Source organism: Aspergillus pseudotamarii (genome assembly GCF_009193445.1).
Source record: "Aspergillus pseudotamarii strain CBS 117625 unplaced genomic scaffold BDV38scaffold_4, whole genome shotgun sequence".
In the NCBI taxonomy this organism is placed as follows: Eukaryota; Fungi; Ascomycota; class Eurotiomycetes; order Eurotiales; family Aspergillaceae; genus Aspergillus; species Aspergillus pseudotamarii.
In genome coordinates this window covers 861487-878862 of record NW_022475018.1, presented here as the reverse complement: position 1 = coordinate 878862, position 17376 = coordinate 861487, and the positions used below count along the sequence as shown (strand labels likewise).

The 17376-nt window shown below is 48.7% G+C and overlaps 6 protein-coding genes and 1 non-coding gene across 7 annotated transcripts; 4 read left to right on the top strand and 3 right to left on the bottom strand.

The window, feature by feature from the left end:
* Window positions 1-278: 278 nt before the first annotated feature.
* BDV38DRAFT_278201 (uncharacterized protein) lies at window positions 279-1659 on the top strand (the record flags this gene model as incomplete). Its single annotated transcript, XM_032058665.1, has 4 exons — window positions 279-370; window positions 457-738; window positions 794-924; window positions 986-1659. The coding sequence occupies 4 exons, from the start codon at window positions 279-281 to the stop codon at window positions 1657-1659; spliced, it is 1179 nt and encodes a 392-aa protein (XP_031918747.1).
* Window positions 1660-3502: 1843 nt separating this feature from the next.
* On the top strand, window positions 3503-7139 carry BDV38DRAFT_294429 (SDR family oxidoreductase/polysaccharide deacetylase family protein; the record flags this gene model as incomplete). The annotated part of the gene is made up of 7 exons (XM_032062498.1): window positions 3503-3506; window positions 4609-4716; window positions 4834-4938; window positions 5238-5817; window positions 5880-6175; window positions 6240-6617; window positions 6676-7139. 7 exons carry the CDS (start codon window positions 3503-3505, stop codon window positions 7137-7139), a joined length of 1935 nt encoding a protein of 644 aa, XP_031918746.1.
* A 330-nt stretch (window positions 7140-7469) lies between these two features.
* BDV38DRAFT_278199 (ATP-dependent Clp protease ATP-binding subunit) lies at window positions 7470-10256 on the bottom strand (the record flags this gene model as incomplete). Its single annotated transcript, XM_032058664.1, has 1 exon — window positions 7470-10256. The coding sequence occupies one exon, from the start codon at window positions 10254-10256 to the stop codon at window positions 7470-7472; it is 2787 nt and encodes a 928-aa protein (XP_031918745.1).
* Window positions 10257-10422: 166 nt separating this feature from the next.
* BDV38DRAFT_235487 (uncharacterized protein) lies at window positions 10423-11954 on the top strand. Its single transcript, XM_032053351.1, has one exon. The coding sequence runs from the start codon at window positions 10802-10804 to the stop codon at window positions 11087-11089; it is 288 nt and encodes a 95-aa protein (XP_031918744.1). The 5' UTR covers window positions 10423-10801; the 3' UTR covers window positions 11090-11954.
* Window positions 11955-12613: 659 nt separating this feature from the next.
* Window positions 12614-14974, top strand: BDV38DRAFT_235482 (uncharacterized protein). Its single transcript, XM_032053350.1, has 4 exons — window positions 12614-13008; window positions 13077-13259; window positions 13602-14333; window positions 14403-14974. The coding sequence occupies exons 1-4, from the start codon at window positions 12946-12948 to the stop codon at window positions 14544-14546; spliced, it is 1122 nt and encodes a 373-aa protein (XP_031918743.1). The 5' UTR covers window positions 12614-12945; the 3' UTR covers window positions 14547-14974.
* BDV38DRAFT_235480 (autophagy-related protein 27) lies at window positions 14975-16845 on the bottom strand. Its single transcript, XM_032053349.1, has 3 exons — window positions 16132-16845; window positions 15489-16002; window positions 14975-15435 (listed from the first exon to the last, which is right to left on the bottom strand). Exons 1-3 carry the CDS (start codon window positions 16394-16396, stop codon window positions 15240-15242), a joined length of 975 nt encoding a protein of 324 aa, XP_031918742.1. The 5' UTR covers window positions 16397-16845; the 3' UTR covers window positions 14975-15239.
* A 414-nt stretch (window positions 16846-17259) lies between these two features.
* On the bottom strand, window positions 17260-17333 carry BDV38DRAFT_t36. Its single transcript has one exon. It is a non-coding gene; the product is annotated as a tRNA-Val (tRNA).
* Between the last annotated feature and the right edge of the window lie 43 nt (window positions 17334-17376).

Sequence of the window (17376 nt, the reverse complement as noted above, 5' to 3'; positions counted from 1 at the left end):
GGGACGCCATACTTTTCGGTTTTCCCTCCAATTCCATTTCCATTCTATAGCAATCGTACCTTAATTCTGGAATCTCACCGAGTCAAGGCTGCCGGTTGATCCTTGCAGCCACACATCTCCCCTGGCAAATGTGCCCAATTACAGAAAGCTTGTCGCGAAGATGTCGGTGCCATCCCCTCATATATCTAGTCCCTCCCTTGGTCCCTTACATGGATCTGCTCGGAATGAATGCCAGTTAACCTATCATTCCCTGGACTTATAGGTTGCTCTCCGAAAACATGTCAAGCTTCAGTCCAGAGTTTACAAAAAGCTTCGCTCGGGAAACATGGACTCTCTATGCTGTAGGGATGCTGGGTGTTTGCCTGCGATTGTAAGTTATCCTTGAAGCGAGAAACGGGGTCCTTACATTCCTATTACTCTAGTTTGACCGTGTTCTAATTCCATACTACACTACAGCGTAGCTCGCATACGTCGTTTAGGAATCCGAAACCTCCAGACAGACGATTACTTGATGGTCTTCGCTATCATCTGGTATACGATCCTGTGCGTTGCTTTGAACGAAGTCGTCATCGTGGGGGGTTCGAACTTGATGAGCGAAGAAGATATTAAGAACTTGACTCCGGTAATCAAAGCAGATCGAGTGAGGGGAAGTAAATGGGTCTTTGTCTCGGAACACTCCTTTGTCCTCGCGGTATGGGCAATGAAGGCCTGTATGCTCGTAATCTATGCACGTATAACGTGAGTTGCTTCCAGCCAATGTCGACGTGGGTGGTTCACTGACTTAATTTGTTAGGGAAGGGTTGCGACAGAGAAAATGGGTTAACTATCTCGCCGTATACGTCGGCCTCGGTTTTATTGGTGTTGAGTTATCTTTGTTCTTGATCTGCCGGCCCCTATCGAATTACTGGGCTGTGCCTACATCCTGTGAGTTGTCGACTCTCTATGCGTCCCAAGTAAAGCAATAGCCTGGCTGACTATGGTGTAGATCAATGCTCGAGCTACCAATACTACGAAATTATCCAGGGATGTATATCGATTTCCGCGGACATTCTGATGCTCCTTATCGGGCTGCCACTTCTGCTGCAAGTACGCGTGCCCCTCAAGCAGAAGCTGATACTTGTGGTTATTTTCGGCATGGGAATTTTTGTTATTGTTGCAGCAGTCCTGACAAAGGTTTACTGTCTCGTCCCGTCACTCATCTCATACGTCTACATGAATTGGTACTTCCGAGAAGCAACAGTGGCTGTTCTTGTCACCAACCTGCCACTCATCTGGTCTCTCCTTCGCGACGTGTTCCCTGCCCTCAAAAGCTGGACAGGGGGATCCAAGCGAGCCACTGAGCGGTATCGGTCTGGCCCGTGGACCAGCAAAGCCTCGGGGTACGGCCAGCACTATGGACCGTCGAGTCAACTACGCTCAGGCGAATTTAGCATGCACGATTACAACCGAAGCATCGTTACGCCTCACAAGCCGGCTTCTGACGTTAGCATACATGCGAGTGACGATCGGGATGTTAGCGATGATGGCTCTGACAGAGCCCTGAGAATTCGGCAGGACGTTACTGTCACAGTGGAGCACGAATCCCGGGCTCCCGAATCTTGGGGATCCCATCATACCAAAACCGAAAGTCTTAACGGGGTGCAGCAACCGCAGCCATGAAGCATACGATTCTTGTCTCGCATTGTAAAATAATATCAATTCTGTATATATTATTATTTCTTCCAGTCCTTTTTTTTTTTTTTTCTTCCCATTCTGTTTGGGATTCATTGTGTATATAGCATCATTTGTCATGAGAATTTAGATATCCACTACGTTAATTATAAAGTCTGAGGAGTGCTCTTATGTACTGTACATACGAGCACTACTCCATGTGAAGCAGCCCCAGCGCACATCACTCAATGATCATCGGGGGGTGGGGATATTGTCCCAAGAGGGGTATCAAGAACGACCACGGTTCTCGAGTGGGCATTAGTGATTCTTGAGGGTCGACACGGATATACGGCTGTACAAGTACATACTTACTCCCAATAATAATCATAGGGGCAAAACCACCATGGATCCAACATCCAGCTGTGCAACCAGGGGAGTAGAAAAAATTTGTTTCACACGATTGGATGACCAGTTTGTTCTTTAGCTTATCGTTATCTCCGTCTCCAAATGCCACGGACTTTAACCGCAGATCTCCCGGTCCCCTCTTATCACGTGAGTGAAGTGACCGTAACTTTACATACTTTCATCTTTGGTAGGTCTTGTGTGCGTTTCCACGTTACGGTCCAGCCTCGGGTGAGAGCCTTGCCGAGTGCCGGTCTTTATCCGCTCCTGCTCGTTTTCCATTCTGAATCTTTTGCTCCCCAAAAAAGAGATTTCACCAATAAGAGAAAATTGAGGACACGCACACTACTTGTACTCCACTATGGAACCTCGAGCTATTCCATGTTCTGTGCCACAGAATTCCTTGTGTAATACTGCTCACGCGACCAACATTGGGGCTGAACTCCCCTACGCAATGCGTATAACATAATGCGGGATTCCAATCCTCAGAGCTGACAGTGGCTGGTTGGAAGTCCGCTAACTTTTATTTGAGTTTTAAAAGGCAAAAAGGAAAAAATAAGCACGGATACTATCCGATATTCCTCATCGGCGACTTCTCGCCGATTACAGTAACCTTGGGTTGTACCGCAATATCCAGCCGAACAAGTTGCCTGTCACAAAGTTAAACAAGCCTCTCAGCAACCAAACTGAAGTATGCGTGTCCTGTTCCACCGTTGTATGGGGTGTACCCAACATTGGTGCATAGAGCACGTCGAGGTTCCACCAGCCTTCAGCGCCTAAGAGTGACCATATACCATCCGGCCCACGGTTGGTCATGTTAATCCCCACTCGGCAACGACCGCTTTGAGGAAGGGATCGCAGTGTCTCCAATTCACTTTGCTGGTTCAATGTTCAGCTCCATTACTCTATCCACGGACCAGGTCGAGCCTGGTAGAGTATCTGGCAAAAATTACCTGTGTCTTGCAACAATACTCCCCGTTCCCATTAACCGACCGTCCTAAGATCTACAGGCCGGAATTTTGCCGATTCAGATCACCTCCTGAAAATGCAGGGCAAATAATAGAGAATCCGGAGGTCGGTGGATAAGTGCACTTGCGGTCTCCAACTTGTAGTGACCAGCGGAGTAGCCTATGCTTCACTATGCAAAGTGTAGCAGGTTGATATCCAATCAAGCCAAGCATTCGTGCTTGCTGAATACGAGATACTTACATAGCTCATTCGAGTTCTCCTCCCAGAGTTTCGTGAAGATTTCTATTTCAGTCATGGAAGGATTACGGACCGCTCGAGCTCGTTTTGCACTACTGCAGCCACTCTAAATGCCCGCCGTTGACACTATCGATGCGCGGAAGCTTGACTATTGCTGATCGGCTGTCACTCTCATCTGCACCACGCGGGAATACTTCAGGAATGACGGGGTAGACTACGCAAAAGTCGCTTGTCCTAAAATCCCATGGGTTATAGATCCATATATGATTATCATTGCCCGCGGTGGGCTTCGTAGTAACCTTTCCATAACGAAACGGATGAAGCGATGTCAGACTCCCATTGATGTACAGCTACTACGCCCAAAAGAGAAGTTAGAGTTCTTTTATACCTTATATTGAGATTTGCTAAATACAGTACTTTTCCCGTTGTGGCTAATAACCATCCTCTTATAAACTCCTCTAACGATGTAGAGGCTGTACTACGAAGTAACGCATACGTCGCTTGTCATCATGGTTCAGACCTTGGTAATTTTCCGGAACCCAATTTTTCACTATCTGGAGGGAAATCGAACAAATAACATCTAGTCAGCGAATTAGCTTAACTTGGGCTGAAACGGAGACTGCGCCTTATATGAGTGTTGTTTTAATTCAAGTCCACGTAACGCCAATATGCCTAAAATGGCTATATTCGGCTGGGCAATATTAGTTCTATAACCAGCTCACTGATTGAATTTCGAGAATGGTAATTACCTGAAACTCCTTCGGTGGTTATTAGTGCAAGTCAGTCTCAAACCCAACGAACTCTGCTTGCGACGAACTGGTGTTTGGGGGCCATTTCCTCCTCCAGTAATGCCACTACCACAATGGACCGATCCAGATTACGCTCGATGCTACGTACTCCTTTTTTTATTTCTTCGGAGGAGCAGCATCGTTGTATCGCAGCATCGCGTGAATCTAATTAGAAGTTGACATAGTAGTCTCGGCCGCTTCTATAGTTACAGGGACTAAAACATTGAGTGGGGACGCGGTCGAAGTCAATGATATTGCCAAGAATAGCACTGAGGACTAAGAGTAGTCTCGATTTTGATGCCATTTCTCACCGTCAGTTAGGGTTTGTTTCACTTTGAGTGGGAAACTACTAGTTACACGAATTCGCTATATGAGAATCCAAGATACGCTCTGCCGGATCTTTGTCGGCGGCCGATATGCGAACGAATAAACACAGTAATTTATAGACAATTACTGTGAAAGCTTGCGTCTTCAAATAATGATAATCATATTGGAATTAACATAAGTCCGTTAAGGCACACGTGACTGCCCCGCGGTCTCGTAGATTGATTACCAGCGTCAGTTGTCGATCTGTCAATCAACGTAGACACGTGGTGTACCTTGCCTATATTCATCCCTGTTAACCCATTGGAGCCACCTATTGAGCTCTATGGCGTCTGCACATCACTCGGTACGTCTTTCCTCCTTTATGACAGCCGCGGGCAATAGTAGCTAATCTGACTAGTGCATTCTACCATAAACCAACGACCCCTTTGTCGTGATAGCTGCAGACCAAACGGTATGTCAGGGAAGGCTTTGGCATCTCCCACCTTCCTGGGTTTGGGAGGTCTCCATGTATTCATCACTGGTGCCGCTGGCGGAATTGGAAAACAAGCGGTGCGAGAATTCCTAGGTACGTTTGCATCAACTGATGTAAAAGAGTGATGTTCGATTGGGTATACAGATCGCTTTTCTTTGCCTTGGTCGCACTCTAGTGCAAGGGAGACTATAGGTAGACTGCTCTTTATTCTTTAAGATGGCGATTGGGCTTCTATATTACCCTATTGTATACAGCTTCCGTTGCACCATGCCTTCGAACGGTACAAGCCGGAGAAAGTGGGATGGTCTCATCCCATCGTTGCTGCTGGAACTTATGTATCTAGAGTTTTTCATAAATGGCACATCCCATGATCTAACATAATCTTTATCTAGATCAGGGATGCAAAGTTACAGCACTAGACATCCAATCCTCGGACGTATCTGATATACAAGGGGAGCCCTACTCCCGGCTACACGTCCTAAAAGGTGACATCACAGACGAGGAATCCGTCCGATCCAGTATTGCGCATGCCAGCAAGCGATTCGGGCCTATCAACATCTTGATCGCAAATGCAGGCATCGCAGATGAAAGCAAAGACTACCCTATCTGGGAATTGCCCGCGGAGATCTGGGACCAGACGTATCGAGTCAATGTTCGAGGAACATTCCTGACAATCAAGCATTTCTTGCGAGCTGCACGAGTGTCTCAACAGACGACGGGTAAAGAATTGGATAACCTAGCTATCGTGCTAACAGGAAGCGAAACGGGCAAGCTTGGTCAGGAAGGCCATATCGAGTACGCATCTGGGAAGGCTGGCTTGCAGTATGGCTTGGTCCGAAGCGTGAAGAATGAGATAGTTCGCCTCAATAGCAGAGCACGGATCAATGCTGTTGCACCTGGATGGGTAGACACGCCCTTGATAGAAGGCAGGCTCGATGATCCCAAGGAGATGTGGGCTGAGGCCCAAGCTACGTATGTTTATCACGTCCAATCCCCGATTGCTACCGCTTAGAGATCTTCGCTAAATGGTGTAGGGTACCTCTGAAGAAAATCGCAAGACCAGAGGACATAGCCCGTACAATGGCTTTCTTGGCCTCTCACCGTGCGGCAGGGCACATATCAGGACAGTGCTTAAGTGTCGACGGAGGAATGGAAGGTCGCTTGATCTGGAAGGAGAGCGAAGCCGTCAGAGAGACAGAGGACCAAGTCGATCACTCTGAGTCGAGTATAGTCCAATCAATTCCAAGAGCTGTATCAAAGTCCAAGCAGAATAAAATCCGGATAGCCGTCTCCATTGACCTAGACGCAGTGTCTGGATGGCTAGGGACAGGTAAGCCATTTTTCCCATCATCATAATAATCTACAGATGCTAACCAAGCCCCGACCACAACCAGGTCAGCACTCCGACAACATCCTAGCAGACTACTCCTCCGGATTCTTCGCCGCCAAAGTCGGAGTTCCCCGTCTCTTAAGGATGCTCAAAAACCTCGACCTAGCCGACCGTTGCACCTGGTTCATCCCGGGCCACTCCGCGGAGAGCTTCCCAGAGGAGGTGCAACAGGTAGTCGAGTCAGGTTGTGAGATAGGACTTCACGGCTACGCCCACGAAGGAGCATACCAACTGACAGTCGAGCAAGAACGGGACGTGCTTACGCGATGTATCGACATTGCAACCAAACTAACAGGCAAGAAGCCCGTCGGATACCGCGCACCTCTATACCAACTGCGCGAGTCAACATTAGACCTGTTAGAAGAGTACGGATTCGAATATGGTGAGAGTTCCTCCCTTTCCACCCCGACAATCCACCTTTCTAACTTAACCCAAAACAGATGCTTCCCTAACAGACCACGACTGCCACCCTTTCTTCGCCCCTAAACGTCCACCCCTCCAACCCATCAATTTCTCCCTTCCCGCCTCGACCTGGATGCACCCTATCCCACCTACAACAGAAGACCGCCGGCCCCTCGTATGCATCCCCTGCAACTGGTACATGGAAGACATGACCCCTATGCAATTCCTCCCTCACACGCACAACTCGCACGGCTACACCGATGTCCGCGTGGTCGAGAACCTCTGGCGGGATCGCTTCCTGTGGATTCGCGAGAATGAGGACGAGCCCATCTTCCCCATTCTGATGCACCCAGATACTAGCGGTATGGCGCATGTGATTGGGATGCTGGAGCGCTTGTTGACGTGGTTGAAGGGGTGGGGGGATGAGGTTGAGTTTTGTCAAACGGGAGAGATTGCGAGGTGGTTTAGGGAGAGAGAGTTGGGGAGTAGTGGGAGTTTGTAAGGTACATAGGTATATTTAAATCAAATTTACTTTTCCTCGAGTATTTAGAATATCTGCGATGCTCATTAATTTAAGGATTTGGATTTAAGTCTTCTGTCGATACATCCACTTAATTCAGCTGAATCTATTTATTAGAGCACATTATCTCAATGTTGTGTACAAAGTGCGCATAATATGTCCGAAGTAAGAAATATTAACAACAAATTCCAGTATTGATAATCAAACCAGAAGGACAAAAGTCATGTCATCGTCATCAGTCATCACTCCGTGTCTTCAGAATCTTACATCCCCTTTTTATTATGTGCTGATACTCCCTTGCTTTTAGTAAATTTACTCGTAGAGATCCATGTCACCACTGCCGTCTTCCATCTCGGCTATGGCTTCATCTTCACTATCGAGCATGTCTTGATCTTCATCAAACGGGACCTCATGGTTCGGCAGGACGTCGATACGACCATCGCGCATGATAACGCGAGCCACCTCGCCGTCAACGATGCTTCCACGTAGGATAAGAATAGCAAGACGGTTGAGGACTTCGCGTTCGATGATACGACCCAAAGGTCGAGCGCCATAAGCGGGCGAATAGCCTGCGTTGCCGAGGTAGTCTTTGACCTCCTCTGTGCATTCGATGGTGACGTTCTTGCCGTTTTGCTCCAAGCGCTTTTGAACTTCATCCAGGCGGAGATCGACGATCTTGCGGATTTCTCTCTTGGTGAGGCGATTGAAGATGACGGTGCTGGAGATACGGTTGAGGAATTCGGGAAGGAAGTAGTCACGGAGGGCGCCCATGACCAATTCACGAGTTTGAGGATCAATACGTCCGTCCTTAGCGGTGGGACGAGCCAGGAATTCGGCACCCAGGTTGGAGGTCATGACGACGATGCAGTTCTTCGCGTCGACAATTCTGCCTTGACCGTCTGTGATGCGTCCGTCGTCCATGAGCTGGAGAAGAACGGTGAGAACCTCCTTGGCCGCCTTTTCAACTTCATCGAAGAGAAGAATAGAGAACGGGCGTCGCCGGAGGCTTTCAGTCAGCTGGCCACCAGCATCATGTCCGACGTATCCCGGAGGCGCACCGATCATACGGCTCAAGGAGTGGCGCTCCTGATATTCGGACATATCAAATCGAATCATAGCCTTGGGGTCGTCGAAGAGGAACTCCGCAAGAGCCTTCGTAAGCAAGGTCTTACCAGTTCCGGATGGACCACAGAATAGGAAACTTGGCGGCGAGTTGGGGTTGCTGAGGCCAGATCGCTGGAGTCGGATTGCATTCGATACGGAGGTCACAGCCTCCTTCTGGCCGACGACTATCTTGGCAAGGTGCTTCTCCATGTTCAACAACTTGTCCTTCTCAGTGGTCTTGAGTCTGGTGACAGGAATACCAGTCCAGCGGGCAACAATCTCGTTAATCTGATCGGGGCCGACAGCGTCAGCGAGCAGTGTCTCCCCAGCGTCTCCGGAGCGAGCACGTCGTTCTTCATCCGCTTTCGCACGGTCCACCTCGAGTCGTTCGATCAGAGCTTTGGTTTCCGGAATGGCGTAGTACTCCAAGTCAGCAGCGGTCACTGTATCCCCGGACCGCTCTGCCTCATCTCTTTTAACCTTAAGGGAGTCGAGCTTGATCTTGGCATCCTGAATGGCCTTGCTGCGCTGCTTCTCGCTTTCATACTTCTCACGCAGCGGGCGCAGTTCCTCGGTGACATTGGCTGCCTCCTGCTTGGCTGCCTCCAAGCGAGCTCTAGATGCGTCGTCTTTCTCGCGCTCGAGGGCATGGATTTCGATTTGCAGCTGTCGGAGCTTTCTCTCCAAGTTATCCAGGGCCTCAGGCTCGGACTCACGTGTCACTCTAACAGCGGCGGCAGCTTCGTCGATAAGATCAACTGCGGAGTCGGGAAGTCGACGAGCGGTCAGGTAACGCGAAGCCAGTGTGGCTGCGGAAACAATGGCACCATCGAGGATATTAACACCGTGATGCACTTCGTACTTCTCCTTCAAACCACGAAGGATAGAGATAGTCTCGTTAACAGAAGGCTCCTTCACCAAGACCTGCTGGAAACGTCGTTCAAATGCCTGGTCCTTCTCAATATATTTCCGATATTCGCCTAGTGTCGTCGCACCGATACAGTGGAGTTGGCCGCGGGCCAACATCGGCTTCAAGAGATTGGCGGCATCCATGCCACCCTCACCGCTGGAGCCTGCACCCATGAGAAGGTGGATTTCGTCGACAAATAGAACGATCGTTTCTTTAGATTCTTCGATCTCCTTGAGGACTCCTTTCATTCTTTCTTCGAACTCACCCCGGTACTTGCTTCCTGCAACCAATGAACCGACATCAAGCGAAAGTAATTTACATTGAGCCAGGTTGGCCGGGATATCGGCATTCACGATTCGGCGAGCCAACCCCTCCACAATGGTGGTTTTTCCGACACCAGGCTCACCGATGAGCACTGGATTGTTCTTCGTTCGGCGACTAAGGATACGAATCACTCGACGAATTTCTTCCTCACGGCCAATGACAGGATCAATCTTGCCCTCTCTTGCTAGGGCCGTCATATCAATGGTGAACTTCTTGAGGTTTTCATTCTCGCTTTCTGAATCGGCTGTTTTAGAATCTACCCTCCTCGTACCACGAATTTGCTGAACGGCAGAATCTAGTAACTTGACGTTGGGAATGTTGGCATCCGCTAGTGCTCTCTGGACCTGAGAGTCCTGGGCGACGGACACAATCAAATGGTCGATAGCGACGAAGCTGTCCTTCTGGGTCTTGGACAACTCGGTAGCTGACCGAATAACCTTGGCTAGTGCTGGAGAGACACTAACGGATTCAGGAGGAGGGTCTTGGCTTGGGCAACGGACCAGGATCTTCATGAGAGAGCGTTCGAGGAGCTGAGGGTCGCCATGGGCACGTTCAATGACTTGGCGGAAGAGAGGGGCCGAGGAGGAATCGTGTGAGGGGTGTGTGGGAGCTTGTTGATCTTTCGATTCATCTGGAGAGGGATTTAAGAGGGCCACTGCTAGGTGAACGGGGAGAATCTGAGAATGGGAGTATTGTTCAGCCAAACTGCTGGAATCCAGCAGGGCCTTGTTAGCTCTGTCTGTGAATTGAGCGCCGTTCATGGTGAAACGGGTAGATCAGTTGTGTGTGTTCGAATAGTAGACAGGTCTGTAAGGTAGTTGAAATAGTTGAGGTGACTAAGAGAATTAGAAAAGGTTGATTTTAACTATTATGATAGTTAATCTGTATGACTGATACACAAAAGAACGAAAATGCTGGTGGTTGGAGCTCGCCGATGTCTATATAGCTTGGTATTGGGCATCCTTTTTAACCTTCCAGACCCTCCATGACGACACGAGGAACTTCCACCGCCTTCCAGAAACACCTATGAAAAGGAGGGGTGATCCTTGGTCACTGACGTCACGTGGTGTTGGTGGCCTGATCGAACGGGCGACTGTCATCTGGACTCTTCTACTAATGACCCGTGTCAACTGGACAATTCTGGGCTATACTGACTAGTACTCCGTACTGAGTACGTGCTGTGCTTCCTCTAAGTACGTTGAACTAGTTACGCTAGTCTGTACTATAATAGTAGCAGTAGTTGCCTGGATGCCTGGATGCCTTCCCTGCCTCTGAGATCTCAGGCCATCGATCGATAGCTGTGTACATGGTACATGTGGTACTGTACATCGGCGTTACTTGTCAGTACACGGTAAGGTACTGGAGCTTCCTACCTTGTTCAGGATTTCCAAGTACCTTCCAAGTACCCACTCACACTAGATGGGCCAATAATCCGCCGGAGCGATTATCAACCGACGACGATGATTGGAAGAAGAGTACTCCGTTCGGTCGAGTCTCTACCCACCTGCCTAACTTAAAACTTGAGTTGTCCCTTCAGGTCAGCTTCTCTTACCCCCACGATGGGATGAATCGTGATCCGATTGAATGCGATTGAACTGTCCAACAAGGAAGGGATGAGAGCGAAAGTACTATACCAGGTTGGGTCAAGATAGGAACACAGGATCACCCGCATTGGCACGATAACTTAAAATATAACCAATGCCATCCGACCACCGGCGCAATGGACCGTCATTATGGACCGCGATCGATCTCCATTGGATGTTTCAGACACATCTGCCACTGGGAACTAAGGTTACTAGTCCATGACACATCCACATCATGACTACGGACGAGGATTCAATCGGCATGTTTCCCATCACCATGGACGCCTTGCGTGGTCTGCACGATGCAGCGAACTCTTCTCATAATACCTCATGGTAATGAGAATATTCTTGATCTCTCTCCTCTCTCCCCTATTAATTTGTGGATTATTCTTCTAAGCTGAGAGATTTTCGCGGATCTAGTGACTCTAGTCCATCCATACTAAACAATGACCCTCCCTTTCTCTGGCTCGAACTCGATTTTTAATTTATTATTTATGCTAATTTTTTTTCGGCTTCTCTTAACCACCTTGATTTTTATATTAACTCCAAGATGTGAAGATCGTCCACTCTCGTTCCTTTTTCTTTCTCTCATCCCACGTTTTCCCTAACAAACCCCCTGTCCCTTCCCTTTCTCTCTCGTTTTTTATCTTCCATCCGCCTCGTCATGACGTCAAAAGTGGACACGACCCAAGTTGCCCTGGGATTTGACGGATGGGATGACTTCAGGCAGCCGACATTGTTAGCATATTCTCCCGAGGCATGATTGACTATCCTTGGACCTTTGATTTCCCCCCCCACCTCTCCAACGCTGGTAAGTAAGTACTAGCCCGTCCTTGCATCTTGCATGTCCACTTTTTTTTTTTTTTTTTTTTTTTTCCCCCTCGACGCAGGAGCCTCGTTATGCGCCCGTGGTTCAGGAACTGGAGTCCACTTCGTGTCTTGTCTAGACCATAAGTCGCCCCCTCGTCGCAGAAGATTCGTTAGGAAAGGAAGGCGATGCGGCGGAGCGTCCGGTAGATCGTAATCCAAATTATCGTAGAGAGGGGCGTTTCCCTGATGGAGGTACTATCAATGACAGCCATATCCATACTACTACTTCTTACTACTCTGCACCGGTGTCGAAATCTGTGATCGGAGAGGCAACCTGGTTTGTCCAAGTGGATGTGAATTAGTTCGTAGTATATTTATCGCCGTTTCATTTGGGAAATAGTTGTCAAGCTAAATCTGCAAGTTATCATGCTGCTTCTCCTTCGGTTTGCCATCTATGTCGTAGTCTCTCGTTGCACTTGCTTCTTGGGGAATAATCCTCAGGCGTAGTTTACTTGGGGATCGTATCTCTACTAATCAGATCCATGAGAATTCATTTTTTATGATTTTATTTTAGTATCTTTCGTCAGTGGCTAGGTACCATCGTATCTTTTTGGCGGAGGAGGGATTTTATTTTCCAATTTTTCTTTTTTCTATTCTGGGCCCCCTCTTCCATCCAAACCGACGGCCCTATGAAATTCTATAAGAACTCGTTCCTATCTCTCGTTTCCTGGGTCCAGTTTTCTTTTCTTTCATCGTGTTCAGTCTCAGTCCTTATCGATCTGAGTCGGTCCTGATTTGGAATCATCTTCCTTCCATTTCCCATACTTGCTACATTCTCTTCATCGTTTTCCAATCCGGCATATCACCTCCCGGATCATCCCCCCATTCAGTGTAAAAAGTGAACCGAGTAAGGATTGGATATCAGTAGCTACGCCTGTGGTGAAAATCCCTGGCGGTTGGTGTATCACTCCATATTGCTCAGAGTCTTCATTTGAATCGTTGCATCACCATTCAAATAAATCTTGTCTGTCACAGACCCACAGAGATAATTGCAAAGATGTCGCAGAAGCCCATCTTCGTCGCTACTCACCCCCGCGCATGCTCAACAGCATTTGAACGAGTAATGATAATCCCTTGAATTCCTCCTAGTCTGAAACTATCTGGATATGGAATCACTAATATTCGCAGGTCTTCATGACTCGCCGGGATACCATCCAGTGTATCCATGAGCCATTTGGCGATGCTTTCTACTATGGCCCAGAGAGACTGGGTACGAGATTTATGGACGACGAGAAGGCGCGCCTAGAGAGCGGCTTCAGTCAGTCAACCTACAAGACCGTGATGGATAGAATAGAGCGTGAAGCTTCTGAGGTCCGACCCTTGCTCTTTTCTTCTTTCTTTTCTTTCTCGCCGTAATGCCCTGTCCTGGCTGGACGATGATGAATCGACCTCAATGGCATTCGAGATGCGTATGAGGTTGATATAATTACTGTACCCTATTTGATCCCCAAGCACGTCTGCATGGGCTGTTCCGTCTGGGCTTCTGCGGATGCCAGATGGGACACTCGACCCTTCCCCTTTCTCCTCACTTTTCACACCGAAGGTGTCGGATCTCAATTCCCATCTCGCAAGTGAACCACGACGATTATCTCATGTTTTTGCCTTGTATTGTCACGTCGTGGTCTTCAAGACGAGTCACTTACCGTATCGCAGGGCAAGAGGGTATTCATCAAGGACATCATCCACTATCTCCTTCCCCCAAGCGGGAAGCCAGCCAGCATTGCGCCATCTCTGCATAGAGTGAAGCGTGGTGTCGGCACCGAAGCCAACGGCCATGCTGACAACGGTGTGGAAAGCAACGGCCATGTCGAATCGGGACAAAGCACCAAGCAGACGTCTCAGTACCCGTACCCCACAGAGCCAGAGCCAGGTAATCCCACCGTAATGCCCAAGGAACTGCTCTCCAAGTTCCACTTTGCCTTCCTCATCCGTGATCCCCACTTCAGTGTCCCTTCATACTACCGCTGCACCATTCCCCCCTTGGACGACGTCACCGGGTTCTATTATTATGACCCAGCCGAGGCCGGGTACGACGAGACCCGTCGGACATTCGACTACCTTAGGAGCGTCCACCTGATCGGGCCACATATCGCGACAAAGGAGCAGGACGCGGACGAGATCGACAACAAGCTCAGGCCCGTCATCAACGGGGTCGGCGAGGCACAAGAATCGGCGGAGATCTGCGTCGTCGATGCAGACGATATGCTCGAGAAGCCGGGCCCGATGATCGAGGCGTTCTGCCGCAGCGTGGGGATCGACTATGACCCGTCCATGCTGGACTGGGACGACGAGTCTGAACAGAAGCAGGTGTGCGATGCATTTGAGAAATGGAGGGGATTTCATAACGACGCCATCGAATCGAAGGGCCTAACAGCCCGGACACATGTAAGTCTGCAGCAACAGCAACCTCTGGACCAAGGGGGGGATGGATAATCACTAAACCAGATTCACCAGGGTCGGCCCGTGAAAACCGAAGAGGAATTCGACGCCGAATGGCGCAAGAAGTACGGCCCAGAGGCCGCCGCCCTAATCCGTAAATCTGTGGACGAGAACATGGCGGATTACCTGTATCTCAAGCAATTTGCCATGAAAGTGTAAGTCAAGAGGAAGAGATGAAGAGGAATTTAAGTTGCAGGAGAACGGACAGGAGGAATCCACTTTTTATTATTAGGTTTTCTGGGTTGTTTGCTTGTCTCTTCAATGCCGGTGGTGATCATGATGAGATCTTAGCTCTGATGACGCCATTTGATTATCCGCGTTCATTCGTGTTGTCCTTTTCTTTTTGAACTCTCCTTGCGTCGGATCCTGGTGTTTTCTTATTTTATTACTGTTGTATCGTGTTGTATTGGGAGACTTAGTCCCATCCCTGTTACGGAGTTGTTTTGTTATTTTGACCCTACGTAGAAGCCCGAGTAGATTTGAGTTACTCCGTAGAGTATACGGAGTATATCATATGCCTCCATAGAGCCTCGGTAACACTACAACATACCCCATAGATTTAGAAATTAGATTCCACTTCTCTTACTTCGCGCTCTTCACTTAATGTCTAATATTCGAAATGTATAGTAATATATAAAGCGAGAAGCCAGAAAGACCGATGCATATCATTCATCGTACAGTACCTATCATGCACGTGCCCAATCCAACCCAGTCTGCAGCTACCTCTTATCTAGATTTTCTGAGATAATATCGCCCACACGGCCCCACCGTGCTGTAGAAACAAAAAGCAATGCCAAGTCCAACGTAAATGAGCGAAAGAGAAACGCCTGCACCACGCTATATCTCACGGCATTATACCGCACTGTAACCGCCCCTGGACCCCGATCCTTGGAGCGTGTTGACCACCCGACGGAGCCAGTCCTGGAAGATATAGGGAATATCCCTAATAGTGTCGCCGTGAGGGAGAAGATCCCATCCTCGGGCGCCGTAGCGGTTATAGTTAAGCCAGGAGCCAAAGATAAGGTAGGCAGCGATGCAGAGGAAGAGGCTGAAACACATAATTAGCACCCATATAGATCAGGGATAAGAAAGGGAACATACATGATAATCAACCAAGTAAAGAAACCCCAGTGACTGGATGAGTCACCTTTCTTTTCTTCCAGGTAATGATCACAGGCGTACTTGGTCCTCCAGTTCAGCTTGAGCACATATGAGTCGTCATCGGCCTTTCCAAAACTCTTGAACTGGAGCGACCGGTCTTTTTCCTCGACCGGCGGCTGTTCTTTATCGTCTCCTCCTTCTGCGCGTCTCCGCTCGGCCTCTTTCTTCTCGTTGTCGGTCTCATCGGTCGTCTTCAGACCTTCTAATCCCGACCGTTCGGGGTCACATTGAAACTCGAGCACCGCGCCCGCGTCTTTCTTCTTCCCCTCATCATCGACGTAGTTACCTCCAGAGAGTTTGACCAGTAGACCCTCCTCGCCCGGGTCGAGCTTCTTCAACCGGGTGATCTCGGGGTCTTTGCTTCCGTGACCAAGATGCTCGAGTCCGACGATGGGGAAGGCACGGCTTGTTTCTTCGGAGCCGTCGACCGGGTATTTGTATTGGAATCCGCAAACTTGGATATAGAATAGTTAGTATTATACGCTGTTGGTTTGAATAGGTTGAGTAATTGGTAAGATGACCAATATCCGGGTCGTTAGGTCTTGGGATGAAGATCGGATAGCAAGGGAATGAAAAAACATACTGTTCTTCGATGTCCCACACTTCAGGTGGCCCTTGATCGAAGCTCCCTTCAGAATGTTACATATATTGAGTACATATGTAGTGTTCACGACGTGCTCCTCTGTTTTCTCAACATTGTAGAGCGAATGGACGCCGCCTAGCTGACTTAGGTCGTACTTGAACCCGTCGACATTGATGTGGGCGCAGTCGAAGCCGCTTGCGGCGCTTAGACTCGGTAGTAGGGTGGCGGAGAGAATAATTGAAGAGAGGCCTGCTGGTATTCGCATGGTGTAGATGTGAGGGAGAGAGGATAGACGAAGGGCGCTGGTGTCGTCGGTGTACTGACTCGTTCCGGGTTGGTGATAGTAGTGTTGCTGCGGTGATAGAGACGACGGAGCTCAACTAGATACAATCTAGAGATAGCTCTTGAGGTACCAGAGCCCCTAGATTTGTCGGGGTAGTGATGTATGATGGTGAAGATTGTGAATGATGGAAGGCTGGGATATCGACGGCCGGTATGTTATGTTAGGTGACGATAGCTTTGGTTTTGGCCGTTCGGGATTATCTTTCTTTTCTCCGAGACCAGCGTCAACCACTGCGGCTGTATATCAATGATACAGAGACGGTCACCACAGTAGTCCAGCGATATTTTGCAGGTCTCGGTTCAAAACTGGAAACGTACAGGACAGAGAGATTCTAATCATGTGTCCGATAAATGCGTTGTGTTGCTACTACTTACTTCTTTAGAGAGCGGAGGGCACATGACATGGCCGATGATGATGTCACCCGACCGAGGGAGCCAATCAATCCATTCTACATCCATGTACATACTAGTAGTCAAACTACATTTTGTTGCCGTTAGATTCTCTTAAACTCTCTAATGGACCTCCAAGTATCTAGCCACTTGCCTAAAAAGCATCGGGGCTCTTGGCCAGCCGTGGGGGGTTTAGAGTATGGCCAAGAGCATCTGACAATATTACAGCATACACTATTAGCGCGTCTGGTCCTTGTACCGGAGGACCGTGATCGTGAAGGGTAGAGATATTCTAGATACATATATAGACAGATGTAATAGAAAGTTGAGCAAAATGCGATGAAGAAATGAAGTAAAAAAAAAAAAAGAAAGGAAAGAGGAAGGTGCAAAAACGAATGACCAGACTGGGGCTCGATCCCAGGACCTTATCGGTGTTAACGATACGTGATAACCAACTACACCATCCGGCCAACTTGTTAAAGTTGGCTTTCCTTTTTAATACTAACAAGCTAG

Bases quoted from the DNA above. Each gene is read 5' to 3' on its own strand.
- BDV38DRAFT_235487 (XM_032053351.1), top strand. From the start codon at position 10,802: ATGGTACATGTGGTACTGTACATCGGCGTTACTTGTCAGTACACGGTA.
- BDV38DRAFT_235480 (XM_032053349.1), bottom strand. From the start codon at position 16,396: ATGCGAATACCAGCAGGCCTCTCTTCAATTATTCTCTCCGCCACCCTA. The intron at 16,003-16,131 runs GTATGTTTTTTC...TCTATATCCAAG, and splicing joins GTGTGGGACATCGAAGAACA to TTTGCGGATTCCAATACAAA. The intron at 15,436-15,488 runs GTATGTTCCCTT...TATGTGTTTCAG, and splicing joins TTTACTTGGTTGATTATCAT to CCTCTTCCTCTGCATCGCTG.
- BDV38DRAFT_235482 (XM_032053350.1), top strand. From the start codon at position 12,946: ATGTCGCAGAAGCCCATCTTCGTCGCTACTCACCCCCGCGCATGCTCA. The intron at 13,009-13,076 runs GTAATGATAATC...TAATATTCGCAG, and splicing joins GCTCAACAGCATTTGAACGA to GTCTTCATGACTCGCCGGGA. The intron at 13,260-13,601 runs GTCCGACCCTTG...ACCGTATCGCAG, and splicing joins TAGAGCGTGAAGCTTCTGAG to GGCAAGAGGGTATTCATCAA.